General features: G+C 40.4%; 1 protein-coding gene across 1 annotated transcript in view; it reads left to right on the plus strand.

The window, feature by feature from the left end:
• Nucleotides 1–2,312: 2,312 nt before the first annotated feature.
• The window catches only part of FAF1 (Fas associated factor 1), a 473,015-nt gene continuing 460,510 nt past the window's right edge, over nucleotides 2,313–14,817 (plus strand). Inside the window, exon 1 of the mRNA XM_061184239.1 lies at nucleotides 2,313–2,797. Within this exon, the coding sequence (XP_061040222.1) occupies nucleotides 2,753–2,797 (45 nt within the window). The 5' untranslated portion in view covers nucleotides 2,313–2,752. The remainder of the gene's footprint in view (nucleotides 2,798–14,817) is intronic.

Consider the following 14,817-nt stretch of genomic DNA (forward strand, 5'->3'; position numbering starts at 1 on the left):
TGGAAAGTTACTCTGGATTCTGGGTATCCAACCATGAATAGTTATGTCATAGGGAAGAATCAGTCTCTTCAGGAATTATACACTATGGAGGGTAAAATGCAGGGAGGCAACAGGGTGAGTGGAAAGAGCACTAGTTTTGACCTAGCCTTGAATACTAGGTCTGTCCCTGTATAGCATGACTTTGGGCACATTCTTAGCCTATCAGAGCAGTTTTTTATTCTGTAAAATGGTTGTTGTAAAAATTAAATGAGATAAGGTGTGTGAAGTACCTGTACATACTAGACATCCAATAAAAATAAATTCAAAGGCATTGGTTGTTATGTACCCAAGACTTTGCTATTTATGAACTATGGTGAATGTAAAAACACATGGAATGAAATGGCTGATAATCTCAAAGAACTTTCAGCCTTTGAGGAGAGATTAAAACATGCAGAGATGAAACAATTAGAGAAAAAAATTACAGAATTTTTCAGAGTATTAAACTGTGTTGTAAAGATAGTACAGCAGTGATTAGAAAGGAGAAGAATCCTTGTTGGCTTAAATATTATGAAAGAGGTGATCCTGAGAAAAGCACTTAGGAACTGGTATACAAAGTAATAGCAACTAATATGGTTTAAGGTTTTGAAAAGTTTTCACAAGCATTATATCACTCAATAATCACAATCACAATCACTCTGTGAAATAAGTTTTATAAGCCCCATTTCAGAAGTAAAGAAATCGAGACTCAGGTAAGTTTTTTGTCTGTTTGTTTTTGTCAAGCGGCAGAACTAGAACTCAAGCCTAGTAATGCTATGAAATCTATGCTTGTTTTGTAAAAATATTTTATGCTTCCATGCATTTTCATAATTGTTTTCTCATCACCCGAAATAATCATGTCAGAAGCTGAAGTCAGAGAGTCTAAGTGACCCATCGAAGTTCCCCCAGCTAATTAGTTGCGAAAGCAGTACTAGAAACCATATGCCTGAATGTCTAGTGTATTCTTCCCCTCTTTCTGTATTACCACATTCTTTTAATTTCCAGATGGAGAGGAGGGAGGGAGAAGGGGAGCAGTACTGGATTTGAATGGGCTCTGAGATATACACACATGTCATCACAGAGAAAAATCTCAACTTTGCAGGGCTGCATTAATCCTGGCCATGTAACTAGAGACAATCGTCCACCTGCCTTGTGCTGAGAAGGACATATATGAATGGGGCAAGTGAATTGCCACACTTAAATTGCTGGTACTATGTTTCACCTCATAATTCATATTCGTGCTATATTTTGGAATTACTTCCTTGGGGGTGGCAATTAACCAAGAAACCCTTCAATTCATGTGACTATGGAGGGTTCTGTTCCTTATCTACCTCTTTCCGGTCTAAATACAGACTATTACATGAGCGTTGTAGGCCAGACTATTTTCGTATAAAGAAAAAAAAAGCAGAATAAACCTAGATCTTTAGAACGCCATAGTGCTCTTTGTGTTCAGGGAATACAAAGATTCTATATGGTGATTTCACTAGTTTCTATTTTAACTCTACAGCACAAAATCAGCAAACTTACTTCACACTTTCAGGATTTTACATACTTTCCACTGCAAGTACGTGCTCTATTTCAGTCCAGAAGATGATATTTTCCCAATTCAAAGTTGAACATATTCTACTGTCACTCTTCTTCCAGCGGGAATGACATTTATAAACTATCACACTTCACTGTACATAGTCTTCGACTATTCTTGGCTCGAAGCCTGATCATCTTTTTCTCGGGATCGATATTCTCACCTTTCTCAGCTTCCATGTCTGCCCCATGACTACCGTGGGAATCTGGTTGCTTGCCATTCCTTGTTACTGACTGTCTGAGGATGCAAGCGTCAGGGCTTGGGATCGAGCGTGACAGTGTGCAAGTGGGCTTTGACAGCTTGAGCATAAAAGACTGTATGTGAAGTTGTATTTTGGTGAAACAGAGAAAATGTACATTTATGAAATGTTTGTTAGACGGGATGTGACGGTGTGCTGAGTTGGTTTGTGAGGCTTGACGTGTATGTGTGTTACTATATAACCACGTAAGGAGCAGAATCTGATCCCCGCCCCAACCATGGGGAGGCGGTACCCCGAGGCCTTTGCTTAATTCAAACCAGAATAACCTGTTGCGGGACTCCAAGCTGCCGCAGTTGCAGGTTGGCGTCCCCGCCGGCGGCGCGCGGATCTCCGCCCGGTAGTCGCGCGCCCAGCGCCTGACAGGAGGGCAGTCACGTGGCAGCCGCAAAGCGGCGCTTTGCGACCTCGATGACAGGCAAAATGTGCGACAGCCTCGGCGCTGGCCAACCAGGGGCGGAGGCGGTGGCCAGGGAGGAAGCGGAGGAGGCGGAGGCGGCCGTGGCGTTCGCCCGCCTGCTTTTTCGCTCGCTTTCCCCGCCCCCGCCGGTCTTGTCGCCGTTGAAGGGAGCCGGCTGCGCTCTGTCGCAACCAGCCCTCATCCAGGCCGGCGGCAGTAAGACCGAACCCACATCCCTACCAACCTCCCTGTCGGGGCGGCTGCGGCTCGGGCTCCGCGGGGCGCAGGCAAGCGGCCCAGGCGCCTGAAGGTTACCGTGTGCATGAGCGCCTAACCTCCCGCGCTGCCCCGCCCGCCGGCCCGCCGGCCCGCCCGCCGGCTCGCCCGCCAGCCCCTCGGCGCCCGGCGGCGGCGGCGGCGGCGGCGACGGCCGCAGGAGGCGCAGTCTCTCTCCCGGGTGCGCGCTTCGCTCCCGGAGCCGCGGAACTCGGCGGCCGCCATGGCGTCCAACATGGACCGAGAGATGATCCTGGCAGATTTTCAGGTGAAGTATCGGGCCCAGTTACCCTCTCACCTCCAACCTCGTGGGTTCCCGGTGCCCAAAGGGTGGCTTCTTCCCAGCGTTTGTTTGAGCACTGCAGTGCTGTGTGGTTTGAGTTTTTATACGGTACCTGGCTTGGGGTGTGTGTGAGTGTGTGGTGTGTGTGTGTGTGTGTGTGTGTGTGTGTTGTGAACTGTGGGGGACTATGTTATGTTGGGGGTGTGTAGAATGGCTTATGTATGGCTTGAATGGCATTTGTCGGGTGAGTGGGTGTTATGTCGGGTTGTTTTGTGTGTGGACTGTGTATTGTTTCCTGTATTATATGGGTAATGTGTAGAATTTGAGGATAAGTGTGGGGCTTTTAAGTATGAGGTGCTTTAGGTGAGGAGTTTTGGGTTTGTGAGGAGAGTGTGCTGTATGGAGTGTGGGTGTGGTGTATTAAGGGGAGAGTAAAAAAGAATGATGGTGAGGAGGTGGTGAGGGTAGCGGGGCATTGTGCTGGTTTTGAGGGAGAAATAAACATTTGAGACTTTGATGCCTTATTGGAGTTTTTGGGGTGTAGGAAGAGGAGGAGGCAAATAGACTGTATATATCAAAGTATCTTTGCAGTGAGTTCACAAGCTTAATAAATTACCAATTCATATTTGTGGATTCCCTTCCTCTACAGATTTGAACTACTTGGTTGGTGTCCTTTCTCCAGGAGAAATTTTAAGGATGAGCAAAGATTATTTCTTACTGACTCAACTGTAGTGACACTGGCATATAAGTATTTTAGGGAGGCCCTTTGAAAGTAGAGCTGTATGCTTCATGAAAGACTTGGAGTTAGAACTAATACCCTGTAAACACCACTTTTGCCTTTTGATGTTGGAAGAAAATATTGTAGTGAGATATTTTTAACCATTTATTTTGGCATTAACTTAGAAGCTATAGTTCTGTATAGGCAGACGTTTTCCTCCTTTAACACTGCCATCATTGCACATGGTCTAACGCTAGCATAGTAGGCAATATTTTTCCTTACTGATATTTTGTTGGGCTTTTCTTCTTTCTCTAATTTTTAAAGTTACTTATTTTTACAACTAAATATTCTGATGGCCATTTCCAGAGTTTGCTCGTTTAATTATTCAAGTCATATCTGCTACATTAAGAATATGCGTATATCTGCATTTGATTATACTGTAACTTTCAAACTCAAACAGAAAGAAGTTCTGAAAATAAAAGTTGACCACAAGATTTTGGTGCTTTGTAGGATTAGGATTGGCCTGAGATTTTCTGCCTAATTCTTTCACCTTTGTTTTCATTCTCCAAGTCAGTCTGTTATCTAATGTGGAATGTAGTTGTGAGATAAAGGACTCTGTATGTCTAGGAATGATTTTATCCTTTTGTAAAATTGTTCTGCTCTGGTAGGAATGGCTTTAGGCAACAAAAAGTATAGTTTACCTCATTAAAAGCTTTAAGGTAACTATAACTTTGTTTTGATTTACCAAACTTTTGACTTCCTCTAATAACTTGTAGCTGTTTGCTCTCTTATTATTTGTGACAATTATTATTATTATTATTTTTTGGCCACGCTGCATGTCATATGGGATCTTAGATCCCCGACCAGGGATCCAGCCCGTGCCCCCTGCAGTGGAAGCGCGGAGTCTTAACCACTGGGCTGCTGGGGAAGTTCCTATTTGTGACAATTATTATGCTTAGTTTTATCGGCCAGTCTGGAAATTTAGGATTCCTGCCTTCAGAGGCAAAGTAAGATTTTCTGACAGGCATTTGGGATTTTAGTTTGATTGCATGAAAACATTCTAATAAGTTTTTTTCTTCAAACCAATGGCAATGCTGTGAACAATTGTTTACAAAATGGAAAAAGCTTATGGCATCTGCAGCGAACAATTGTTTTCCAAATGGTGAGAGTTAATTGCATATTGTCAAATAGGCAGGAGAACATTACTGGTAGAATAAAAGTTATTTAGAAAACTATGCACAAGCACATTAGCCTTTTGTGTATTTTAGGAACCTTGTATTCCTCTTACAAATGATGATTCCAGATGAGTTTACTCTTGTGGACTTGGTTTTAAAATGGATTATTCTTCACTTTGCTGTACACCTGAAACTAACACAACATTGTAAATCAACTATACTCCAATATAAAATAAAAATAAAAAAAGGATTTTTCTTACTTTTAAAAAATATTATGTAAAAGTTTTGTAGAATTAACTTTAAAAAATTAGCATTTATCCAGTTATCAGAAACCAGGCAATTTATTTTGAAAATTATAGCTCAAGACTTGGAATGTAGATGCTTGGATGATACTGGCTTCTTCTATAACTGGGCAAATCAATTTCCCCAGCCAAAAGTGAGCATAGTAAAATTATGTTCTGTTTACTTCATATGATTGTGAAAATTAATAATAGTTTTGAAAGCTCAGTGCTGCTCTTGTAGAAAGGGACATGATTTTTAAATGTGACTAGATTTTAAAAATAAATGAGTTTAAGATTTTGATTATTGCTGGAACATACAATGTCTAAATATGGGAAAGTTTTTGAGAAGGATTTTGTGTTCTCTAACTATTTCAACTCAATAAACAAAGGACTTCTGTTGAAATCAGTGGCGGAGTGGCTAACAATCATATGAGGTAAATAGAACATAATTTTACTATGTTCACTTTTGGGTAGGGAAATTGATTTGCCCAGTTATAGAAGAAGCCAGTATCATCCAAGCATCTACATTCCAAGTCTTGAGCTATAATTTAAAAAATAAATTGCCTGGTTTCTTTAAATGAGGTAAGTAGTGGATGGAAGATTTCAGCTCAGACTTAATGGGATAGATTTGGGGCTTTGTAGGTGAGTGAACTAATTACCAAGCAAATATATGCCAAATTGTCCTCTAAAAGAGTTTTTCCCCCAAGTGAGAACAGCTACCAATAGAAAAAAAATTTAGATTGTGGTGAAATACACGGTAACATAAAATGTGCCGTCTTAACCATTTTTATCAATAAGTGTCCAGTTCAGTGACATTAAGTACATTCACATTGTTGTGCAACCATCACCACCAACCATCTTCAGAACTCTTTTTATCTTGCAAAACTGTAACTCTCTACCCATTAAACAATAACTTCCCATTCTTCCTTCTCCCCAGCCCCTGGCAACCACCATTCTTTCTGTCTCTGTGAATGTGAATGCTCTAGGTACCTCTAATAAGTGGAATCATACAGTATGTGTTCTTTTGTGACTGGCTTATTTCACTTAGAATAATGGCCCCAATTTTGTAGCATGTGTCAGAATTTCCTTCCTTTTTAAGGCTGAATAATATTTCATTTTCTGTATGTACCATATTTTGTTGATCTGTTCATCTGATGATGGACACTTTTTCCCTACGCTTTGGCTATCGTGAATCATTAATGCTGTACATGGATGTACAAATATCTCTTTAAGTCCCTGTTTTCAGTTCTTTGGGGTATATACCCAGAAGTAGAATTGCTGAATCATATGGTATTTCTATTTTTAATTTTTTTAGGAACCGCCATACTGTTTTCCATAGTGGCTGCACCACTAAAATTTTGAATGGAGAGATTGACAGCGTAGTGTTTAATTAATTTGTAAATTCCACTCTGAACAAATGAGTTTAGACCTTAGAATAGTCCAACAAAAATCAGCTATAAATGTAAATAGTGTTAGCATAGTATATTACTGGTAAAGGAATGACTACACTAGTACACCTACAGTTCTGGCTGACCAGAACCAGGAGGGGGTGTAAAGGAATTTCCTGGGTTTAAAAAACAGGCAGGCACTGATGAATCAAGAGAGGTTTTTTTTTCTTCTTCTTCCTTAAAGTTTTTTTTATAACAGATGCATTCAGGTGCAAGTTCCAAATCTTTTTCTTTTTGTAATTGTATAATTCATTAAGTTTTTTTTAAGGTTGAGGTATAGAGCAAAAATCATTTGATCAAACAAACTTTTGAGACTGTATTCGATTTGCTTACAGATGTGAAAACAGTTATCCAAACAAAATTGTGGTTGCTATTTAATAATTTCAGTAATTAGTTACCTCTTACTTTGGGTCTAGATGAACAAAAAAATGAGTCTTCTCCCTCCCCCACCCCTTTAACCTTTCAGTTAATGCCATGGTAAATTCTTTTTCCTCTAAGATACTTTTTTTAAAAAAAATTAATTAATTAATTCATTTATTTATTTATTTTATTTATGGCTGTGTTGGGTCTTCGTTTCTGTGCGAGGGCTTTCTCTAGTTGTGGCAAGCGGGAGCCAGTCTTCATCGCGGTGCGCGGGCCTCTCACTTTCGTGGCCTCTCCCGCTACGGAGCACAGGCTCCAGACGCGCAGGCTCAGTAATTGTGGCTCACGGGCCTAGCTGCTCTGCGGCATGTGGGATCTTCCCAGACCAGGGCTCGAGCCTGTGTCCCCTGCATTAGCAGGCAGATTCTCAACCACTGCACCACCAGGGAAGCTCTAAGATACTTTTTTTTACTTATCATTTTTCTTTGAGAACAAAATGAGTGGTGTACCCATTTAGATTAGTGTCACATGTGGGTCTCATGTTTTTCTATTTATGTTTCTTTGTTACTGATAATATAGATACATAGATCATAGCTCTACTCAAGTGAAGAAAAAACAACTTTCACTAGTAGTAATATTTTCTTTCAGACTTTATCATAAACAAAACTTATCTGCCTTGCTAAAAAAGTATTCTTTCTGAATCTAGTTCCATTGGTCACATATTAAGAGTACCTTTATTTCTTCTCTGGTTTGGCACTGAATTTGATGTTACTTTCAGTTGTATATCCTGGATGACACAATTGTGGCTTTGTTTTCTACTCCTGGTCTTTCCAGCTAGTAGTACCTTTGCTGCCTAAATTGCTTTGTACATTTACATATATTGGACTATCACTATGGGATGTAGTAAGTTTTCATTTGCCTATCAACTCCTCTTTGAAACATGGACTCTTCCATGACACTACTGGTAAGTTACTTGTAGGTAATTTCTACCCTTTCATTACATTACATTTTTTCCTTCTAAATGAAGCTGTGAATCCCCCTTCTTTCTTTTTTAGTTTGACGCAAAGAGATATTTTCTACAAAAGAGGATACCAGACTGCGAGTAGAAATGGTATTGATCCAAACACATAGGTATCCTTGGTGATGTTGTGGATCAGGGACCAAACTAAGTATTCATGGAACATCATCTTTATTTCCTGGGAGGTTACCTTGGGTAGGAGATTGAGTACTGTGGCAGAAAGTAGTCTTGTTACTATTCTTTCTTTCCTTTCTTCACTGTCCCCTTCATTTTTAGAGGGACAAATATTGTTTTGTGTCTGGATTGTTGGTCATTGGGAAAATAAGGTTTTGGCATGTAGATTAAAGTTTAGTAGTTAGTGGTTAAGAGCATGGGCTTTGATGTCAGATTACTTAGATTTAAATCACAGCTCTGCCATTTGCTCATCTTGTGATTTTTGACCAGTTACTTCACACCACTTTGCTTCAGCTTTCCCATATGAAAAAAGGGTTAATGTAAAGTGATTAGGACAGGTGTCTGACATAGAAAGTGTTTAATAAATTTTAGCTGTTATTTTCATTGTTGACAGTTTTAAAGTACGCACTTGTTCTCTGCAGGGGACTTCAGAGATCATCTATTTCTAGCTTCTCATTTTTCCTTTCGTGGACGTTGAGACCCCAAAAAAGGAAGTGACTTGTCCATGGTCATGAACTGATTTGAAACAAAGATTTTATCCAGGTGTACATAAGAGTGTTCATTTTCTAGCTTAATTTGTCAAATAGCTTGGACGTCTAGAGGAAAACAAGACCCACTACTTAGAAATTTGTCCAAATTGATAAAACGTACATAGAAAATAAATTAACAGTGCCTGGCATATAGCAGACATACCAGCAGGAAGGAAAGGAGGGAGGGAAGGTGGGAAGGAGGAAGGGAGGAAGGGAGGGACTGATCGTTCCTAAACTGCCATTCATTCCAGTTCAGTGCCGTGCTTCTAAGCTCACAGGTGATCAGAAGCCATGGAATGGAGAGACTTCAGATTTGTTGAGCATGGTTCGGTTGATGCCTGTTGTTTGCCAGACAGGTTTTATGGACTCTGTAGTTCAGGGGTCAGGAAACTGTAGACTGTAAGCTGGTTGCCTGTTTTTATACATAAAGATTTATTGACACACTCATTTACCTATTGTCTATGACTGCTCTCTTGCTGCAGTGACAGAGGTGAGTAGTTGAGACAGAGACTTCATGGCCCACAAGCTTAAAATATTTACTATTTGAGCTTTTAAGATAAAGTTATCTACGTCCCCCGCCCGCCACCCATCCCATGAAATCAATACTTTTCTTTCTAGGTTTTAGTAACTGCAAAGTGTTAGAACATTTGAATGCCTCACAGGTATACATGGTCACTTCTCTGTAGGAGGCAGTTAGAACATTGCACTTAGGCAGACTAGAGCTCTCGTTTTTTGCTTTGTTTTTTTGTTTTGGCTGTGGTTTTCTGAGCAAGTCATTTATCCTTTCTGGGTTTCAGTTGTTCAGTCTATAAAATGTAGATCTGCTTAGACCCATATCTACTTGAACACAGAAGATTAGACTAGATTAGGTGTTCAAACAGAGTCTGGATAATCACTTGGCAGCAGTGGGGTTGAGGGCATTCAGTTATAATTCAGGTAATTTATCTAGCTTAAGGGTCAGCAAACTACATCCTGAGGGCCAAATCACCAAATTTTTTGTCAGCAAGTCTTATTGGAAGGCAGTCTTGCATGTTCATTTACATACTGTCTCTGGCCACTTTTGCCTTCATTAGCAGAGTTGAATAGTTGATTGCATGACCTGCAAAGCCCAATATATTTACCCTGCCCCATATAGGAAAGTTTACTGATCCCTGGTCTAGATAAGTGGTTTTCAACTTTGGATGATTTCTGTTCCCCAGAGAACATTAGGCAATTTCTAGAGACATTTTTGGCTATCACAACTGCGGGGTGCTACTAGCACTTAGTGGGTAGAGGCCAGGGGTTCTGCTAAACATTGTATAATGCAGTAGACATCCCGTGACAATGAAGAATTATCTGCCCAAGAATTTCAATAATTCTGAAAACCCTTGATCTAAATCAGTGGTTCTCAAACTTTAGCTTGCATAAGAATAAGTGGGAGGGCTTGTTAAATCACAGGTTACCGGAGCCCAGAGTTTTTGATTCAGTGGATCTTGGGTGGGGCCTGCAAATTTGCATTTCTACCAGGTTCCCAGGTTATGCTGATGTTGTTGGATCCAAGCACTACACTTGAGAAAAACTGATCTAGATGATTTTTGAGGTTACATCCATTCCTGTGATTGTTTGATTTTGTGATCTTAAGTACTCTTCCATTTTTTATGACTTAGGAAAATTTGAGTTTTTCAGTATATACTTGATGCTCATAATAAATCATGCTGTTTCATGACTCCATATGTTTGAACCCTTAGTTTTCGTGTTCCTTTGGAAAACTTCTATTTATTGTTAAAAATTATTGCCTACCTTTTGTTTATAAAACATCAGGACTCTGTGCCCTGTTAGTGTTAATCATTTCTCTTATGTATCTTGTACATATTTCTCTTATATCAGAAATAAGAGAATTTCTCAAAAAATTCTGAAAAATTTCTGAAATTCTCAAAAATTTCTCTTTTGAGTCTTATATCAGATTGTCAATAATCACTTAACATGTTTCTTTTCCCTACTGTCAGCCCTTTGAGTGAACAGCTGCTTGGGTCTTAACCACTGTTCCTATAGTATCTATTAAGAGGTGCTCAGTGAATATTTTTTGAAGAAATATTATGAATATTGGCTGTTATGGTACAAGTAAATGGAGTAGAATTGTAAATTATGTATCTACCATTTTCTGACATATGGTTTTGAATAAGAAAATCTGTCACTGAGAGAATACAAATTAGACTAGTTTATTAAATTGAGGGTTATAACTTCAAGGTGACCCATTTATAGAGAAGTACAAAACACCCACACTCTGTTTTAGCTTTTATAGAGGGCTCAGTAAGTTAATGTGACAAAATATACGGCCTGAGGCCATGAACTTTGTAAAATTTGAACGCTGTTACTGAATTGCTATGTGTTAGCCATTCTTCCTGATTATGTTTTCACTCTCAAACTGTTTTTTAAGGCAGAAATTCTAATTTCAAATCAAAATTGCTTACCATGTTATATCATTAGTCATTGACGTTTAGGTAAGTTTGAGATAATTGCAAGAAGCAAAATTAACAGAATAATTGTACCTGTCTTTATACTTACTTGTGGTTATAGAGGAATAATTGAGATAGAAAGAATGAGATGTCAAGTTGTGGTAAAGAAAAGTGGAAAAGTTTGCAGGTTATGTGTACCTTAATGGCATTAGAGTTCGGTTCCAGTCACCTGTTTTTTTTCCCTCTGCAGTTCACCTGGTTTAATGACTGAAGTTGAAAAGTGTTAGTGAGAGGAAAGTTTTGTCTCTTGTGCCCTCCTGGCTCCCCATTCTCTTTCTCCCAAGGGAAAAGTAGTGGTTGAACTTCTTTTTTTTTTAAGCCAATTTTAGTGATATTCTTTGGCATCTAGTTAAAGTGAGATGGAAACACAATTGACCATTTTTATTTTAGGTTTAATGAGGAAGGAATAATAATAATAGCATATAGCTTTTGATTGATTTGTATGTGCCAGATATTGTGCTAGGTTCTTTTTTTTTTTTTTTTTAAGTTGATATGTTGTATTCTCAATTTTATTCAGTTCAAGAAATTTTCTTTTTTTTTGGCCGCAAGGCATGCAGGATCTTAGTTCCCCGACCAGGGATCGAACCTGTGCCCCCTACAGTGGAAGCGCAGAAGACTTAACCACTGGACCGCCAGGGAAGTCCCTGTGCTAGGTTCTTAACATCTAAATTCTGCAGTGACCCTGTATTAGGATCCAGAGATACAGAACTCCGTGGTTTCTGTAATGTCTTGTGAGCACAGGCACTGACTTTTTGTTTCTGACTATGTTTTCAAGGATATTTGTATAGTGAGCAGCCTTGGAAGACAGAGGTAATGTCTCTCTCTGGAGCAAAGGGCAGGCATGCATAGTATCTATTTTAAAAAATTTGGGTTCTCTAGGCTCTAGGTTCATCTTCTGTAACACAATCCACTGTGTGTGCAGGTATCACTTGGCCTACTTTGTGTCACCCTGTGGGAAATGGGACTGGGAAACTGTGCAAGAAAATTCTGATATTCTGACTACAAATATTGCCATGAGTCATAAAGTTCATTGTCTCCAACCCAGGAGTCTAGCTCTTCTGCCAGCATCCATGAAACTGGCAGGCTCTTAGTTTGCAAGTAGGGTAAAAATCTCAGATCCTTCTCTGCTCTTAATAGTTCTGGCAACAAGGATGGGATGTTGACAGACACATAGGTTTCTGGAAGAGGAAGGGTGAGAGCATTATGGGCTGGTTAATAATTTGAGGGGAGTCCATGGGAATTGGTAGTGAACATGTTGACAAAATTGTTAAGTGGTTCTCTACTTTCTTGCCTGTTAATGAGGAGGAATTAAGGAGGTGGTTGCAGACTGAATACCAGGAAGTAGGTTCAAAGACAGCTGCCTGAACTTTCCTCTGGTTGAGGCTAACTCTCAACAACCCTCAAATATCCTCTCTGATAGAGGGAATTTTTTTCACCAATCTGTCAATCAGACTGAGGTTCAGACTCCTCTGAATGTAATGTAACATTGTAATGTAACAATGTAACAACTAGCACTAAGATTTGTCCTGGCTGGGCAGAAGGCTCTGCCTCCTTTCAGACATTTACAGATGTGTGTAATTTGCAGTTGCTGGTGGCAGAAAGCAAAGTTGTTAGAACTTTCACTGGTTTGTCTGAGAGATAAGGGGATGGGGGTACAGAATGTCTTGTGGCTCAGCCCCTCCTTTGGAGGAAGCTTTATTCCCAACTTCACTGTCTGAAGCAAAGCCACTGACTCAATGAGGTCCTCAATTTATTGAGGTTTCCCTAAACCTTGTCCTGGTTCACCAGTGGTTCAGCCAAGCTGAAACTGATTATGTCTGCTCATCTTTTGTGGCTGTTCAGCCTTTGCACCAGCTATGCAGACTGGTAATGACTGTAATTGCTGTGTTCAGTGGACAGAACTCAAGGCTGTTCTTATAGGTCTGGCCTGTACTCTCCTTCATGAACTTGTATTTCTGCTGACCCTTGGCCTGTTGCCAATGGCCTAGCTATTTGGTCTGCCACTTGGAAACTATAGACTGGCAGATTAAAGACTGCTTTCTTTGAAGCTGTGAACTATGGAAACAAATTATAGCTGCTGATCAAACTGTCTGGATCACTCATGTAGATGCCCACAGTAAGGGCCTTTTCTCTGATGAAGCCCCCTGGAATCAAGCTTCTGATTGAGCCTGCACTGCCCAGAGCCATCATTGTTGCCAGGATCCATCATTGTATCAGATGTGACAGCATATCAACTATCATAAAGTGTGTGTAAAGTAAAAGACTCTATATTTCTGATGCAGAGGGTGACTTGTGACTCCTGCCAGAAGTTGATCTGTTTGTCACATAATGAGAGAAGCTACATTACATGGGATGTGGCCCCTGCCTGTTTTGGCAGGTTAAATAAGTTGGACCTTTGACCTCCCTCTCTGAGCTATCAGTGGTGCCTCACTACTGTTAACACTTTTTCTGGTTGTGTTGTTGTTGTTGTTAGTACAGTTAGCTGACTGGCTACACCATTTTGGCCCTTGAAACTAATTGTGTTATGCTTTCCAGCTTTCTGGACCATTTGCAGTCTGGCAATGGTGCACTTTTTATTGCACCATTTTTATTGCAATAGTGAGCTGATAGTCAAGATATTTGAGGAGCCCTTAATGCTCTCTACTATTCACAGGCATTTGGTATGTGGACGAATGTTGACTGCTGGAATAACTTCCTCCTCAGTAAGTCAGTTTGGTCACTGAATGCAGCTATCTCCAGAAAGGGATCATTTCATCTTGGCTACTTCCTGAGTAATGATCAGAATGGAAGGGGTGGGAGGTTATGTAGCTCTATTTTGAAAATTCAGGATTCCACCCTGACCATTTCTGGGCATGATGCTTCTTTATTTCTCCTAGCAGCAACTCAATGCCAGCCTGTTGATACACCTTCTATGTGGCAACTTGCCAAAAGGTGGTGTAGGGGATTCAAACTGAATTCTGGTTCAGCTACCTGGGTTTTCTTGTTGGGTTGACATGGTCCTAGATCATAAGGATAATGACCACTTGGTTGAGTACACTGCTTGCTGAGCCTCCCTATGGTGGCTTATGTGGATCAGTAGGGACCATAAATGGGTTTCTGTACATTTTATGAAAATTCCCTTGACCATCTTGCACCTGACATTTCCAGATAAAAGGCCTGCGTGTCAGTAGGAGATGATTGGAAAAAAGATGAAATTATAGCTACTGGAAGGGGACATATGATTTTGTGGCAGTGGAGGCAAAGCAACAATCTTGACGCCTGGGGAGGAATCACCTTAGACCCCAGAAAGTTCGGGGAAAGGAAAGACATTAATGTTCTTTGTTTTTCTGAACCAAACTTGAAGCCTGCCTTATGAAGGAAAATGCCTGGTACAGCTCTTCCAAACTGTTGCAGGCACATTAAATTCAATCGACTGCTGGGTCTGCCAAACCCCATTAGAGGGCTGTGATAGCTATTTGATTGTCATTCCTCTTAACCTTACTGACAGGTCTATTGGAAATACCAGGGGTTGGCCCCCAGCTTTTTTACCTTCATGCAAAACACCTGTCAGCACTTCCTGATGCCTACCCCACCCCCATACCATAGCCTTCACTCAGAGATTCTGTGGGGCAGATTACTGGTGGCCTGCACAAATGGGACAGTTTAGATTAACTGCCTTCATTAATCCCTTTCAAAAACAAGGACTAGGCTCAATTGTTGGAATTGAACTGGGAACCCTAAGGACCACCACTTGCATGGGAGGCCATGTTGGGACACAAGTTGACAGTGCCTCCCAGACTGATATAGGTCCCACTTGGAAGGAC

The sequence above is a fragment of the Eubalaena glacialis genome, chromosome 3, assembly GCF_028564815.1.
Source record: "Eubalaena glacialis isolate mEubGla1 chromosome 3, mEubGla1.1.hap2.+ XY, whole genome shotgun sequence".
In the NCBI taxonomy this organism is placed as follows: domain Eukaryota; kingdom Metazoa; phylum Chordata; class Mammalia; order Artiodactyla; family Balaenidae; genus Eubalaena; species Eubalaena glacialis.